The sequence below is a fragment of the Hemicordylus capensis genome, chromosome 1 (genome assembly GCF_027244095.1).
Source record: "Hemicordylus capensis ecotype Gifberg chromosome 1, rHemCap1.1.pri, whole genome shotgun sequence".
In the NCBI taxonomy this organism is placed as follows: Eukaryota; Metazoa; Chordata; class Lepidosauria; order Squamata; family Cordylidae; genus Hemicordylus; species Hemicordylus capensis.
In genome coordinates, this window is record NC_069657.1 from 130,671,307 (window position 1) to 130,688,871 (window position 17,565).

General features: G+C 42.7%; 1 protein-coding gene across 16 annotated transcripts in view; it reads right to left on the reverse strand.

Annotated features, from left to right (window-relative positions):
* BRSK2 (BR serine/threonine kinase 2) overlaps positions 1 to 17,565 on the reverse strand; it is a 731,324-nt gene that overhangs the window by 301,701 nt on the left and 412,058 nt on the right. For all 16 annotated transcript variants that reach the window (XM_053285865.1, XM_053285871.1, XM_053285864.1 and 13 more), the window contains one exon: positions 15,291 to 15,385. In XM_053285865.1, the coding sequence (XP_053141840.1) occupies positions 15,291 to 15,385 (95 nt within the window). The remainder of the gene's footprint in view (positions 1 to 15,290; positions 15,386 to 17,565) is intronic.

The following is a 17,565-nucleotide window of genomic DNA, read 5'->3' on the forward strand; positions in this document are numbered from 1 at the left end:
ATGGGAGACTACATGTGAGCACTGTAAGATATTCCCCTTAGGGGATGGGGCTGCTCTGACAAGAGAACCTGCATGCTTGCATGCAGAAGGTTCCAAGCTCCCTCCCTGGCATCTCCAAGATAGGACTGAGAGAGACTCCTGCTTGTAAACTTGGCAAAACCACTGCCAGTCTGTGTAGACAATACTGGGCTAGATGGACCAATGGTCAGACTCAGTATAATGACAGCTTGGAATCACACACACACACACACACACACACACACCAGCAGCCATCCCCCCCCCCACACACAAGAAACTCCCACTTGACATACACACAACAGCCTAGAGAAGCCCAGAGGAGCCTGTCGTAGCCTAGCTAAATGGAGTGCGTCTCCTTCCCTCACTCCTCACACCCGCTGCACAGAGCAGAGTACTGGTTTTGGCTGGAGGCCGGGAGGAAACATACATGGTTTTGAAGAACCAACAGCCATGGAGTAACCAATGCCCAGAGCTGAAGAGTGCTTTTTCTAAGGCAAAGGATTGCCATCACTGCTTGTACACTGTAAACAGCTTTACTAAGGCAAAGGAGTGGTATTAAAAGGGAGCACTGCAGTGGAGGAAAGAAAGAAGAGGGCAGGGAAAGCAACGGAAGGGCTGTGCTCCCAAGGCTCAGACAAGGAAGGAGCTGACTTCCATACTGGCTGCGGACAATGCTGTGGGCACCACAGCTTCAAAAGTCCTACTTCACAGACTCTTTTAGCAGAAAAGATGCATTTTTCAGCTTCTTAAAATGCATCTTTGAGGATCAGTTGTGAAATAACCATCAATTGGGTCCCAGGGGGGCACCCACAAAAGGCACTTTTTTGGCATGCAGTCTAAAGGCTGCAACTATGCAAATAGACTACAAAATCATTGAAATACTACTTCCTCAGTCCAAAAGAACATTGACAACCCTTATTAACCTCTGTTCAAAAGAGAAAAACCTTAAACTACATTATCTAAGCCATTTTTCAACAGATCTTCACCAGATTTGCAGGGGAGGTATCACCTAGTTTCTGTGAACTGATGGCCAAGCAGACTGGACAAATGGTCTTGTTTTTAGAAGCAATAGAATGTTCAGGGCTTATAATGGTGGAATGTTGAAACTACTCTCGATCTTAACTAAACTAGCACAACTGTGCCAACATAATCAAATCAAGTTGCTGGCCACACACTTGATTTGGTCATTTGTTCAGATCGTTGTGGGGGGGGGAGGTGTTATGTGTGTGGTGGATCCGGTGGTTTCCCCATTGTCATGGACGGACCACTACCTGGTTAAGGTTGGTTTCACAGCCACAATCCACTCCTGCAAGGGTGGTGGACTATTAGGATGGTCCACCCACAAAGGCTGCTGGACCCAGTAGGATTCCAAAAAGCCTTGGAGGGTTTCCAAGTTGGTGCAGCTGGTGATTCTGTCAGTGCCCTGGTGGGAACCTGCAACAGGGAACTCACCAGGGCAGTAGACATGATTGCTCCTAAGCGTCCCTTCCAACCTGCTTCTAAAATTGGTATACTTGGTAGACTGAGGAGTTGTGGGGGCTGAAGTGGCTGGGTAGGCAACTGGAACACAAGTGTAGGAGAACTCGGCTTGAATCTGACAGGACGCAGCATAGGACCCATTTGAACGCTTATGCAGTTGCAGAGCGTGCATCATGGAAAAAAAGATTTTGGTTTACACACATTGTGTCAACAGGTTCGTGATCAGCAGAGCTATCCCGGGTTGTGAGGAGTTTAATTTCTGCTCGTTCTGCTTCAAATCAGTCTCTGGAAATGTTCTACTGTGACACTTTTAGTGGGTTCTTTGCAGACAAAATCTCCTGTATTCAGGCCCATTTGGACTCCACTGTTTCTGCAGGGTCAATGAAGGAGGTGTCCAGCAGTTCCTCTTGCAGTATTAGATCGGATCAGTTTCAGTCTGTGACTCCTGAGGATATGGATGAACTGCTTGGGGCAGTGCGACCTACCACTTGTTCTCTGGACCTTTGCCCGACTTGGCTGCTTCTATCTAGCACAGGGATTGTACAACGTGGCCTAGTTAATATAATAAATGCATCACTGAGGGAGGGTAGGGCACCTCCTTGGTTAAAGGAGACAATAGTTAGGCCACTTCTTAAGAAGCCTTCCCTGGACCCCTTAGCAATGAATAATTACAGGCCAGTCTCTAGTCTCACTTGGTTGGGCAAGGCAATTGAGAGGGTGGTGTCCAATCAGCTCCAAGTAGTTTGGAGGAAGCTGATTATCTAGACCCATTTCAAAGGGTTGAGACAACCTTTGATGGCCTGATGCAACCTCTACCAGGGAATCGACAGAGGGAGTGTGACTCTGCTGGTTATTTTGGATCTCTCGGTGGCATTCAATATCATCAACCATGGTATCCTTCTGGATATCCTGGGTGACAGTTGCTCCTCAAAACAGGAGCTGTTATACGGAGACAGTCCCTCAGGGATCCATTCTGTCACCAGTGCTTTTTAATATCTACATGAAACTGCTGGGTGAGGTCATCAGGAGATTTGGTGCTGGGAGTTTTCAGTATGCTGATGACACCCAAATCTACTTCTTTTCATCATAATCAGGAAATGACATTCATTCCCTAAATGCCTGCCCACAGGCAGTAATGGGCTGGATGAGGGATAACAAATTGAAACTGAATCCAAGCAAGATGGAGGTGCTCCTTGTGGGGGCTCAGAATTTGAGGGATGAATTAGAGCTTCCTGTGCTGGATGGGATTACACTCCCCTGTAAGGAGCAGGTACACAGCTTGGGAGTACTCCTGGACCCAGGCTTCACTCTGGTATCTCAGGTGGAGGCTATGGCCAGGAGTGCTTTCTATCAGTTCCAGCTGATTTGACAGCTGCTCCCATTCCTTGAAGAGGACAATCTCAAAACAGTGGTGCATCAGCTGGTAACCTACCAGCTTGACTACTGCAATGCACTCTATGTGGGGCTGCCTTTGTACGTGGTTTGGAAACTTCAATTAGTTCAAAATGTGGCAGCCAGATTGGTCTCTGGTGCAACCCGGAGAGACCATATTATGCCTGTTTTGAAACAGTTGCACTGACTGCTGATATGTTTCCGGGCAAAATACAAAGTGCTGGTTATTATCGTTAAAGCCCTGAACAGTTTAGGTCCTGTTAGCTTAGAGAGCGCCTTCTTCTGCATGATCCCCACCACACGTTAAGGTAATCTGAGGAGGTCCATCTCCAGTTACCACCAGGTACGTCTGGAGGCGACTCAAAGGCAGGCCTTCTCTGTAGCTGCTCCTGGGCTGTGGAATACATTCTCTGCAGACATCCGTAATCTTAATTCATTATTGGCCTTCAGGAGAGCCCTTAAGGCCTATCTGTTTGGCCTGGCCTTCCAGGGTTTTTAAACTGTTTTTAAACTGTAAATATTTGGCCTGGTTTTCCAGGGTTTTAAAACTGTTTTAAATGTTTTAATTGTTAATTGGTTTTATATTGTTTTTATAGTTTTTGATTTTAACTGTTAATTTATTTTTGATTTGATTTTAATGTGAACCGCCCTGATCCATTTTTGGAAGGGCAGAATAAAAGTCAAATAAATAAATAAATAAATAAATAAATATCCCAGTAATTTATCGGGGATTCATGCTAATATTCTCTGTAAGGTGCCAGCTGAATTATCTTAAGAATGTTGCAGTCCTAATCCCTTGAAACTCTTTTCCATTTATTATTATTATTTATTTATTTAATGTATAGACCGTCTGACTCCTTGTGACACTCTAGGCGGTTCACAAAAATAAATACAATAAAGAGAAATATTATTTAAAACAATTTAAAACATTCAAAAATTTAAAAAAACTTTGGGTTAAGGGCTCTTTTAAAAGCTGTTAAAGATATTAAACCACAAATGTCTATATGGAGCGCATTCCACAGCCCAGGAGCAACTGGGCAACATCCGAAAATGGACCTCTCTTGATAATAAGTGATATGGTCCCAAGAAGCCCACAATGCATGATTCTTCTGAACATGTAAGCCCAGTTCTTCCAACAAGGGCAAACCCAGGGAAGTGGGACAGGATTTGCTGGATCAGGGATAGGGCATGGCAGTACTAATTCTGGTGACAGACCGTGTCCGGTAGTGTGTCCTGCATTTTTGAATCAGCAAGAAGTTTTGTGTAAGAAATGATAGGAGGAATTGAAGAAGGTGAGCAAGTCAGGCTGGCAAATAGAGAAGGGTGGTCCAATCCAGACATGGAAGATACAGAGACTTCAGAAGGCAAGCTTGCATTCAGTCGAGCAAGCAAGAAATTTAACAGAGAAAGATGAAAGAATACATACTTTGGGCAGTGATAGAGTGTTAAGTGTAACAGGGAATTCTGCAAAAAGTAACATGGAGTTAGTACTGAAGAAAGAGGAAAGAGGAATGAAGTATACTGTGTTTTTAACTTTATACTGTTTGTATTGTTGTATTGTTGTGAGCTGCCCCGAGCACAATTGTACTGGAAAAGCGTGATATAAAAATTTAAAATATTAATAATACTGCAGGACTCCGCCCCATCCAGGTAATATGGGTGCCTAGAACTGGAAACGATAGTATTCAGTACTTTCTTATTGCTCTCTAACAACCTTAAAGCAGGCTTGCAAAATCGAATTCGTTTTTCATTAGAACCCCAAGGTCCACTAACTGGATATACACTTAGAATTAAGGAATGCAGTGTCTCTGAGCACATACCCAATCTAGGAATTTGCTTTTGGTATCAGAACTGAACTAATTGTCCTTTCACACAATACTCCACTTCCGGCTTTTCTCCAACCTTTCGTCATTTTAACTGCCCAATTTAAAAGGCAGAAACCATTTTCGTTTTTCCTTTTAATTAAACATTTGGAAGTCAGAAACCCTTGCTGACCTACTGCAAATTAACTAGAGATCAGAAACCCTTGCTGATCTAATGCAAATCACTCAGAGATCTATCGGTAGATCCAGGTATCCTTATGCCCACCTCTGCCTGGAAGTACAACACAGCAAAATTCCACTACCCTGCCCTATAAATAACTACGCCATTGGAGAGGATAGGGACTGAGCATGAGATTACAGTAGAACAAATAAGTCAGTCACAAACAAAACCAAGTCCACAGTATACCAATAACTAACTTGTATAATGAAATTTTGCATTCTTTCCAACATCCCCCACAGAAACTCCATGTCAACGTAACCCTTTGCATACCACTAAGCTTCAACTAGCAATATGTTTATGCTATTAACCAATAAAGACAACAAAATAATAGTAATAACATAAACTTAAACCCACCACATTAATTTTATTTGAAATCAGCAAACATGCTTATACAGAAGGAAAATGAAAGATGTGCATGAAACATGCAGATGTTCCAGTGTATCATCCCTGCTACCTTTCATGCCTTTGTTTGTAGTCAGTCTGTGCGATCTTTTTACAACAGCTGATTAGGTGGTCCACGGTTTCACCTGCTTCTTTACAAAGGCGGCACTTGCTGTTTGTTGTTGACTTTTTGACTTTTGCTCTTATTGCATTTGTTCTTAGTGCCTGTTCTTGTGCAGCCAGTATTAAACCTTCTGTTTCTTTCTTCAAGTTGCCATTCTTAAGCCATTGCCAGGTCTTGGTGATGTCTGATTTTCCACTTATATTGTGCAAATATTGACCATGCAGTGGCTTCTTTTTCCATTTTTCTGCTCAGTTACTGACTTGTTCTTTCTCGTAGGCCTGCTTTGTTTCATTGGTGTTGAATAGTTTCTTGTTATTGACCATTTGAAGTGCATCTTCTTCATTGTCCTTTATATATTCTTCAAGACCTCTTTTTTCCTCCTCTACTGTGTGATGGACTTGCAGCATTCCTCTTCCATCTGTGCTGCGAGGGAGGTATAGCCTATCGACATCACTGCGGGGGTGCAGAGCATGATTGATGGTCATGATTTTCCTGGTCTTACGATCTAGCGTCTCTAGCTCTGCCTGGGTCCAGTCTATTATTCCTGCAGTGTGTCTGATAACAGGTATAGCCCAGGTGTTTATGGCTTGTATGGTGTTCCCGCCATTGAGTTTGGACTTGAGGATTTTTCTAACTCTCCTGATGTATTCACTTCCTATTTTTCTTTTAACTTCAGTGTGTGCATTGTTGTCGTCGTTGTTTTAAACAGTATTATCCATTTATATGGTGCTTTATAAAATATGAAAAGTACTTGCCCCAAGGAGCTCACAATCTAAAATGTTAAGATAAAATGTTAAGATATTAAGATCACCTGGAGAGGTTTGTCTACGGTTGCCGCCCACTCGTCTGGCGGCTACTCTGGAACGGGCCTTCTCCATTGCTGCCCCTGGACTTTGGAATGTGCTCCCTATTGAAATAAGAGCCTCCCCATCTCTGGCAACTTTTTAAAAGGCACTGAAGACACATTTATTCACCCAGGCTTTTTAATTAGATTTATAGTTTTAAAGTTTTAATATTGGGTCTTAAATGTTTTAAAAGTTTTTTTTAATGTTTTAAATGATTTTAAGTGTTAATTGATTTGATGTTCTAAATTATTTTCATTGTAAGCCCTCCAGAGACACAAGTTTTGGGCAGCATAGACATATTTTAAACAAACAAACAAATGAGACACATGGGAGACGACAGAGGAAGAGGAGGGAAGTTGAGAAAGATAAAGAGAAGAATATGCAGTTATTTCACAGTCATGAAGTTAGGTTTAGTTGCAGTATTCTATGGGGACAAGGGGCCTGTGTCGAGGTCTCAGGGGACATATGGGTTTTAAAGACAAATTTGAAGAAAGTACGAGTCAAGGCATCACACAGGTGATCTGGGAGGGGGTTTGAGGCATCAGGGGAAGCAGGGAGAAACTGGCAAGTTGTTTGAGGGAGCAGGAGAGTTGTTATGCCGTTTTAGTTGTTTTGCTGTTTTTGCAAAGCTTCCTACTGAAATCTGTTCCCAGATACTGTGTTGCATTGCAAAGATGAGTCCTAAACAGTTTCCCAAATCTGTTTACAAGCTTGTAGTACTGAACAGATGTCCACTCTCAACAGATGTCAGCATTCGGATTCCAGGCATGGCAGGCTCTTGAAAGTAGAGCAGTGATGCCTTTGATGACTAAATCTTATCCAACCCCAAACACACCTTCAGTTTTTAAGCTTGAACTCCCAGATGAGCACTGAAGGCCAGATACCTACAAGAATGCAGAATCCAGCTTGTACACAGACTGGCAGGAAGTGCACACTAGTGTACTAGGCAAACCAGCTATCCTAGCACCAAACTCCCATGCTACAATGTGCCTTTTGTCTGATGTACTTCCTGTTCAGCTTCATATGTTAGCACTATGGTAGACAAAGATGCTGTTTGCTTAGCTGGCTTCTTCAATCTCCATTTTTAGGTGTCCTGTCAACACCACTATATTTCTCTAGGCCTATGTTCTGGAGTGAGATTGCTTTTTGCCTGGCTGCAGTATGTTTTTAGTTTATCAAATTTCTCTCATTGTTCTGTTGGCTTTAATTGTTTTGATGGTGTTTGCATTTTGAATATGATGATAGACATCCTAATTAACGTCATGTGCATGCAACCAAAGGATGCACACCCACAGCAACTGTGCTCCTGCTTCAGCAGCATGCAGTCTTGTGCAGGAGGGGGTGATTTTCACGAATCTCCTCTTTGCCTGGAAACATTCTATGCCATCCGCAAATATGTCCCCAAGTGTAACATGACCCTCAAAGACATATTTCTGGATTGCACAGAGGACTTCTGGATGAAGGGGAGATTCCCCTCGACCCCAGGCATTACCACCCGCATTGCTGAAGCAGAAGCACATTTGCAGTGGCACATGTGCAGTTCTAGGACACTAAAACTGAGGGTAGAGGTTTCAATCATGCTGCCACATCTAAGTACTTATGCATAATAATTTAATGTGAGACAGAAGGCAGGTTCACATGACTGCCCAAAAGTCGGCAAACCGGGAACCAGAGGCGCTCTCAGCAAGTAGGGTGTAAGGAGTCACCAACTGTCAGTTTCCATGCCACATTCCTGAGGTTCACTTGATGGCTTTTGCCCAACTTCAAATCTTGGTTATGGAGGTTGGGAGAATCTTGCTTACATGATATGGGAACCAGCCATGGATGGCTTCCCACAACATGCCCTACAGGAACTCATGCTCACTTTCCAGCTTACCAACTTTTGGGTGCTTGTGTGAACCTGCCCAGCGTCTATATTTCCAAAATTCTGACTCTAAGGCTGCTGCAGGTGGAATTGTGAGCAAGGAACGTACTTAAAGAATCACACAATCAGTTCACTGAATTCTGCAAAGATCCATTCATCCACCATTCTCAAACACAGCACTTTAGTTGTATGAACTGATCTTAAATTGCCTAGCTGTCATCTTGGAACCTGAATGTGAAACAGAGAGGGCAGGGAAGGAAAAGAGAAAGTGTACGAGGCATTGTTTTGATTATTGTCACTATTAATCCTGAAGCAGATGGACTGCACACATTCAGCATTAGTTAGGATGTCAGCCAATGTTTTAACTGTTGTACACTGCCTTGGGTACAATTTTGTTTAAAAGTGGTGTATATATATATATATATATATATATATATATTATAAATAAGAATAATAAAAATCTTTAGAACTAAGGCTTGAGCCAAAGCATATCTGACTCAGTGGAAGAGGGGTTGTCAGCTGCTCATTATTAGTTACAGTACAATGAGAAAGTATGGGGCAGTGGCAACTTCCAGCTTAATTCTGCAAAAATCCATTCACTCATCCTTCTCTTCCAGCTGCTGGAGTAAGCAGGACTCTAGATTCAACCCACAATAAGGAGGAGACAAGGAAAGGTGAATGGATCACTCCTTCACACTGTCTTAAAAGTGGTATATAAATATCCATTGTTGTTGTTAATAACCTAGGACTGTAAGAGAATCATATGCTGTCTCTAGGTCAGGAGCTGGCATTTCTAAATGGAAACATTCACAATGACGTAAGTGGCATTTGTAGACTCGCACCTTGAAATTTCTTAGTGGTACCTGAAGGTTAGAGATCAACTATGTGCACTTCCTAAATCCACTACTTTCTAGCATGTGAATATACAAAGAACAATACCTGAGTTGTTGTTGTGTACAAGTAAAAATTAGAAGTCTGGGGTATAGGTCAAATGAGTCTTAAAGTTTGCTCAACCGAATCAGTTTATCCATCAAGTTAAATTTAGAGTGAGATAACTTAGACTTGTTGACAGGTTTGCTTTTTTGACAGGTACAGCATGTGTTCATGAGTCTTGTTTAATTTTACTCTTAAGAATAATTCAAAGTACAAGAAGTTGTGGGTGTGATGAAAAGGTGGGGAGAGAGTAAGTCTCCTCTGTGGGAAAACACGATTATCCAACTTCTTTAAATGCTAAAACAGATGACAAGTGAGCAAGCTTTTAGTGCCACTTGTGAGTTTCAGATTAAAAACAAAGCACTTTCTTGTTTCAGTCAGTAATAGATCCACAATCCCCAAGCTTCCATACAGCAGGAGAGAGTCGGGAAAAATAAGCTACACACACACACACACACACACACACACACACACACACACACACACACACACAGATGCTTTTTGTGTCTTCGAATTCAGAGGACATATTCTCACTCATGAAGTTCTGCTGCGCTAAATGAGTTGTTATTAGAATACAAACTAGGGCCACAGAAGGGGGTCATGTGTGTGTTTGTGCACTTGAGTTCTTTGATGAGTGTCAATCATTTATAGTTTGTTCACCACCTACGTGCTTTCAAACACACATACCCCAGACATGCATGCACTTCTAATCTGCTCTCCTCAAGATAAAAGAAGGCTCAAAAATAGTACTTCTCTAAGACAAACTCCACAAGATTGGGCTCCAGTCATCCCCCAGTGTCTATGCAGAAATGACCTGTGAAAAGATTGGTATGCAATAGTCTGGGTGTGGTTTATTTGTTGTAAATTGATCCCCCCCCCCACACACAGTGCTATTCAAGTCTCCTGGGAGAGAAGCAATCTGACAGCTTTACTGGCAATCAGTCTATCAATCATGTGCATTATCATGTCACATAAGCAGGCCAGGGTGCTGGTTTTTAATCACTGACTGACAGCTTTCTCGATTCCCCCCTGCTGCCCGCTTCTACTTTGAAGGTTGCATTAAATAAAATAATATTTTAAATATTCTAATGCTACAGTGCTCAGTGTATGAATGTGTGCATGATTCACTGCCACACGCTGCCGTGTTGACCACAAGCTTAGGAAATTTTTAATGTTGGTTAGACAAATGGGGATTGGTCTGTCAATGCCCGTTAGCCATGATAAAAAGATGCAATGTCCATGTTCAGAGACCGTTGGCCTGTGAAAACCCAACAGCAGGGCCCACACACACACACACACACACACACACACACACAGAGGAGAGGGCTGTTTCTTTATGCCTGCTTTTAAGTTTCCCAGAGAAGAATCTGCGTGGCTATTGTTGGAAACAGAATATTGTCTGACCTTTGATCTGATTCATCAGAGCTCTTATAAAGTGAGAGTTGCCAGGGATCAGGTCCCCCACAAACATTCTATGATTGGACTTCCAGTTTAACATCTCAGTAGGGAAGCAATTCATCACCCTTGTGGAGAGACACAGACTTTCCAAATGCTTGCAGAACTTGCAGAACATTTGATATACTGAGTCAGACCCTTAGTCTATCTTGCTCAGTATTGGCTACACAGACTGGCAGCAGCTTCTCCAAGATTGCAGGCAGGAGTCTCGCTCAGCCCTATCATGGAGATGCTCTCTCTATTTTGCATGTTAAAATGGAAGCACAAACCAATGACGCATTTCATTTAAAATTTTCTTTTAATATCCAAAGCACCTCTGAGTTATCTCTGCAAAAACATGAAGATTTTTTTTCTTGACTTAGGGGCAATGTTTAAAAACCTATGCTACAGTATGATGAGAGAGACTTTGCAGGTGCGTGTACACCAGAACCTGTGCTTCAACAAGGGCCCAAAGAACCCCAAATGCTTTGATGTTGGCCCCTGACCAGAGCTGTTCCCAGCAATAGTGGCAGGAGTGGTAGAAACAGGTACTGAGGCAGCAACTGTGAGCAGCTAGGGGCAGCAAATAGTAAACATGGTAAGAAAAGATTTCCTTATTGCCTGGCAGTTCCAGGTACAAGTGGACAATGCTGGGATAAAGTAAACTAAATTTTTACTAAACTTTAGTGCCAGAGAAACAATGCTAACCAAGCTTACTCTTATTCCAAAAGAACAATATTCATTTATGTCTGGCAAGGCTGTATCTGTACCCGGCACACGACAACAGGCCCAGAGACACACTTTAGTCAACTGTTCAGCAATGGCACTATGAGTTGCCTAGGAATGACATTAAGAATCATCTACAGAGGCAGAGCTGTGCAAAATGTGTCTGAATTTAAAAGCCTGGGAAGCCCAAGTGGACACTTTGAGGATAATCCCTATGCCTATACTTAGCAATCCACCCACAATCCAGTCCCTTGGATAGGGCAATTCAGGCTCAAATGACACATTTATTGCAGTTTCATTCTCCACCACACTGCCCATGTATCATCTCCACAGCAGTGGTTCTGTTAATTGAGACCAGCTGCTTCAGTTTTGAATTATTCTCTCCAGAAATATTGATAGTATTACGTTATGATTAGAAAGCACTTTACCAAATGCCTCTCAATTCCACACAGCTCAAATGAAGAGCAGCTGCACAGAAAAGGCCAGGTCCCTGCATCTATACAAAATAAAAAAGCATTAGCTGAAAAAAAAAAATCTAGAGCGAAGCGGGGAGGGAGAAAAAAAGAGGGTAAGCATTGTTGAAGGCAAACCAATTGAAGCAAAGAGCACCTTATTCTGTGGACTTCCCTCATCATTTCCCATGCTGATATGCTTCCTTGCAGGCTGTGTGCTCATACCCTAAGTACTGCAAATGGCTCCCAAGGGCCACAGTTAGGATACAAAGTTATAGGCTGATTCACACATTGAGGTTGTTCTCACGAGCATCCAAGACTGGGCTAAGGCAGACAGCCCAGGCTTGACAGCTCGTGAGAACTGCTAGAAGGCATACAGCTCCCAGCGGCACCTCGCCAGCAAACGTGCCTGGGAAGCCTGCCTCTTAAACGAGCTAAAGGGAGTGAGTGTTCCCTTAACCCCGTTTCCTTGACCACGTGTCAGTGCCGGCTGCTTTCAGCCAGTGCTGCAACACTGATGAGCGCCCGCCCATTGATGGGGGGATCCCCACAAGGCACCATGCACTTGCACGGTGCATTGTGGGATCTCCAGAGGTCGGGGTGCATTGTCCCTGCCTCCAGAGCTTGGTGCTGCAGGCACGCAGTGCTGATTGTCTGGAAGCATGGTTCACCCCCAACAGAAGAACTTGGCCATCTGGGGGGAAGGTGAGTTTACCGAGCCTTCACCTCCCCCCCCCCGCTTGTCTGCTGCCTCACCCACAGCAGATCGTCATGTGAACGATCTCATTGTATTTTAGATATAATCATGTATCATTCTAGGTCACTCATCCAAGATCCACACGTAGTAGCATCTTCCTGTCAAGTGTACCCTACGGCTTGGTCTGTAATGCAGCTGAAGCAGGAGAATGGCATACACTACTTCAAATTGCAGGTGTGGAAAATAAACTTGTAAATGCTCCCAAAGGTTAAAAATAAAATTTTAAAAAGCTATCTAGATATAGAAAACCAGTATATAGGGTGAAGACTGGCCATAATCTTTCACCCTAATGTGCGAGTTTTTTACTCACAGGATTATTATTTTTCTTTTTTGCATGAAGGAGCATTAAAAGAAATGTGTCCCCCTCCTCCAGAGGTACAGCCTACTCTACCAGCATTAGAATTCTGCCACCTCATTCTCTGCCCCCCCACCCGCAAATTCGACTAAACCTCAGTCACAGACAGTCTGTGCCATATGTTGTGTGGGGGAACCCTATCTCCTCTAGAGATGGCAAACTCTTTGGCCTTTGGAACTCTTGGATCATCCAGTCCTCCAATAGGCTCCAATTGTCCCTATTTTCTGGAATTTATTCCTGGTAAATCACTGTCCCATTTTTGTCTGTTTTTGCCTCTTGGAGATGCCCCCCTCACCCCACATATGAGTTGCTAGAATTCTTCTTCTTCTCCCACCACTGTCTCTATAAATTAAATCTCCAAGTAGGTGGGTGGATGCATCATGTCCCTAGCGCACCTGTATGTACACACTGCACAGCCCATGCAATAGCCAGCATACAGTAGGTGGAATCCAGTCTTCAGCTATGTAGAATTGGTAGCAATTTTTGGTATGAGAATTGATTGTTACAAAAGCATCCCTATTTTCACCTACAAAATGTTGGAGATTATGTGCTTGGCTCACCTGCGTTGGTAATCTAGAATAATGTGCTCTGCATGCACTGTTACTTGCTTCCCATTTGTGGCATGGTTGTAGTCAAAACTGTTCTTCCCAGGTTGATTGGCCACACCCGCTACACATTCACAGGAGGAATCTACCTCAAGACTATGCTGAAATCATCCCTATCAGACACACACTTATGACTTTTTCCTGCTTAAAATTGCTATACTGGCTCCATACCAGCTTTCGCATCTACTTTAAGCTCCCTTACTTTTTTTAAAGGTTTCCCACCCTGACTCTATTACCTCTCCCATCACCCCATCTCCTATTTTACATTCTCTCTGCTCTGTGAGCATCTGCCATTGTTCCACTTTCTTCCCTCTTCCTACCCTCTATTTTTGTTCCTTTTTCCATGCTGTTTCTCCTGCCTAAAACAAATCCTACTCCCCCCTCCTGTTCCTCAAAATCCATTTTTGTTCTAGAAACACACCTGTGCTTGTCTGTAGCCGCTAAAAGACCCAAAAGCAGTGTGTCACCTTAGCGACTATCTGATTGATTTTGCAGTGAGCGTTCATAGGTAACACTCTAGTTTATCAAATGCAATGAAGTTCACCGAGAGGTTGGCAGACAGAAACATATGAGCTGAAATACAACAGATAATAAATCAAACTCATGAGGTGAGAATTAGGGCAGAACTAGATGTTACAGAAAGCATGCAGCTGCCATTGAAAACAGCAATCATATGTAGAGCTCTCATTCTACCCTGGAAGCATCTACTACAGATTGCCACATGTCCAGGCATCATTTTGCTATTGTTTCTTCACCATTGCTCCGTAACATTGTCTGTAATATTTGTTCAGAAACTATTAATACTACTATCGGAAGCCACACAGAGAGAGTACAAAGGAACCCACTCCTGCTCCCATGTTCCACATATTTTAAATATGCCAGACTATAATAACACAGTATTGATTGATCAAGTGAAGCCCATTTTCAGTCAGCTCCAATCAAGTTCACTAAAACTAGCTTGAATCAGAAATATAATATCTTCATTAATATGTGATTAATGCTCTTTCCATTACTGTGAGTTCTGTATGTCAATGAAAAGAAAAGCCTGGATCCTACATAGCCATTTTGACAAGAAAATCCCTGCTGGCAGAAACAACCCAGCTTCCACTTCAACAGTTACAAAGGAGGGAAAGAAACTATACGCTATTCTTGCTGCCTAAATTGGACACCAATTACTGTAAAGAATTAGAGTGCCTGAAGAGGCCCAAGGAATCAAAACAAGCACATGTGGACAAAAACAGATGCTGGTAAAGGCAGGCTAATGGCATCATCAAAAATATTTCATTAACATTTAAATTTCCATCTTGCCCATCTCATTATATACCATCAAAATGGCTAGAAACATACAAGTGAAGCACCCTAATTCAGTCTTTAGTCCCAGCTCTTGTCTATCGTAAAAGTTTCTCACAGGCCCAAAATCTGCTTCAGAGACTTCTTATAGCAAGGATGAACTCTGAAGACTCAGTCACTTGTAACAAGAGAAATTCTAACTTCAAAGAAGTACTGTGCCCTATATAATCAATCACTGGCCATGACCAGATGCCCACATCTGTCAGAACAGTGCAACCAGAACCACCCCATTCTAGTTGGGCAACTTAGATTAGCCCAACCTAGACATTAACTGTTTTACATTCAATTACTGCACCACAAATGGACGTTAATTTTTGTTCTTAATTAAAGCACATGCATACGCCCTCATCTTTAATTCCACTCCCCCCCCCGTCCTGAATTATTAGTATTATTATTATGCAAAACACAATCCTAACACTGACAGGGTTGTTTGTTAAACATAATTAAAGATATTAATTTTGCACAGAACAGAAGCCACTGAGCCAAGAACTCCCTCTCCCAAATTTTTTCAGATCTCCCATTAGAAAATTACCTTCATTAGCACCGACTCACTGAGCTTCTCTCTGTTGACAATTTTTATAGCGACCTTTTGACATGTTACACAGTGAACCCCCAACTTCACAAGCCCTGCAGAAGAAACAGACAGAGAGAGAGAGAGAGACAAAGAGTTGGTTAGAGACACACTCAGTTACGCTTCTTGCTGCTAGCATCTTACTCAACCATCTTGGATATTTATATGTAAATTTTTTCCTGCTGGACCCTTTTTTACACCAATATGAATAATGAACACACTTAAAATAGGTCTTGCAACAACAAATGTATCCAAGCACCATCACTGGCATTTCTCAAGGCTTTTACAGAAAATCTGTGGGCTAAACAAGGTTATTTACTTTCAATCTCTCCCCAACTAGATCAACTAGAAGACTAGATTGTTTACATTATTTGAATTCATATCTTTTCTTGTTCTGTCTTGAAAGCTTACAGCATTTAACAATATTAAAATATATTTACAAGCCTAAATAATCTTACAGGTGATCCTATGTATATTTATTTGGAAAGACATCTCACTGGCCAACATCCAGGCTAACATCATGGCTGTGGAAGAGATATTTCCACTGGGCAAAGTGGGAGGGAGAATTTTAACCGATCTCCTCTTCCCTCTGCAACACTCTGCCTATCAAAAATATGTCCCTAATGGTAGGGGGAACCTTGGGGACATATTTTCAAGATGCATAGGCAGCTGCAGGAGGAAAGGAGGATCATTGAAAATTTCCCCTACCCTTATGCACAATCATAAATGCTCTCCTTCGATGCATTATTAGCCTGGATGTCTGAGTTCAATGGAATTTATTCTCAAGTAAAAATGCATAGAATTGCAGCCTTGGTCACATTGCTGCCTGACTCGCCTTCCAGGTTTGCTCCTTTGCCCCTGACTCTTACTATGGTGGTAGTGTCAGCTTGTTTTGATAGTCTGAATGGAAAATAGGTTTTAACAAAAGTTTGGATGTTGCTGTCACCTCAAAAAGAGGTGAGAGAGATTTACAACTCCACACTGGTCATGGAAAACATAAGTAGTAGAGAGTTCATTTCTCCATCTCAGAAAACAAATCTGTGCATAGGTCCTCCCTTGGCGTACACAACTCTCAGAAAAGACAGAGAAAGCAGTCTGGCTCAAGAGTGCAAGTCTTCACATTCTGGGATGGAGAGGAGCCTTTGTACTCCCTGACCTGTACCTTCACAGCAGCAAGCCTACCGTCTCCTCCTCTCACCCTTCCTCTGTTGTCTACCACTTTCTTCTCCTGCAGAGGTGGCACAAATCTCTGAGTAGACAGAGTAGACATTGGATCATGACAGTACAAGAAAGTGTCGTCCTAGATGGGCAGGTGCCCAAGGTGATCAGAGAGCCCACAGAGGCTGGAGGCAATCCTTCATCTCCATTTCTATTACCATGCTGGCAAGCAAAGCGGGAAGGGACCCCTTTCATGAACATCAGCACACCTTTGTCACATCAGTCGAGAAGGTGCAGTAGCAAGGGGAAGGTTTTCTAAGTCTTGTTTAGGATGCCACTTCACTGCGATGGCACAAGCCTTTTATAAAACAACAGAAGTCTGTCCAATGCATATGGCAGGGCTGCACAACTCTCCAGCTGTTTCTGAATTACAGCTCCCATCATCCACAGGCAAAGTAACCAATAATCAGGAATGATGGGAATTTTAGCTCAACATCTGCAAGAGGGCTGAAGTTGTGTAGCCCTGGCATATGGCAACCCAGAAAACACTATGGGGATATTCACTCCCTTATCTGGTTCCTCACATCACCAGCATCACTGCTGGCAGAACTACATTCATACCTCAAAATAGCTGCAGTGATGCTTCTAAATCTGTCTTTGGCTTTGGTTTCTTGACTGGATACTAAATGGCCACTTGGCTGATGTTTAAAAGTGTGGAGAGAATCAATCCTTTATATTAAACTCTTATTTAGCTCAGCTTTGAAGAGCCTCCATTGCTCTATCAACACAATTAGACAAACTTTTCCATCATCCATAGCTTTCTGAACTCATGATGCAAAACTTCACTTTCAACTCCTACCCCCTGTAAACTCCAAGCATCCCATGGATAGTTCGAAAGAACAGTCTAGCACAAAAGCTAAGGGCGCAGCAGGGAAATGACTTGACTAGCAAGCCAGAGGTTGCCGGTTCAAATCCCTGCTGGTATGTTTCCCAGACTATGGGAAACACCTGTATCGGGCTGCAGCGATATAGGAAGATGCTAAAAGGCATCATCTCATACTGCATGGGAGGAGGCAAT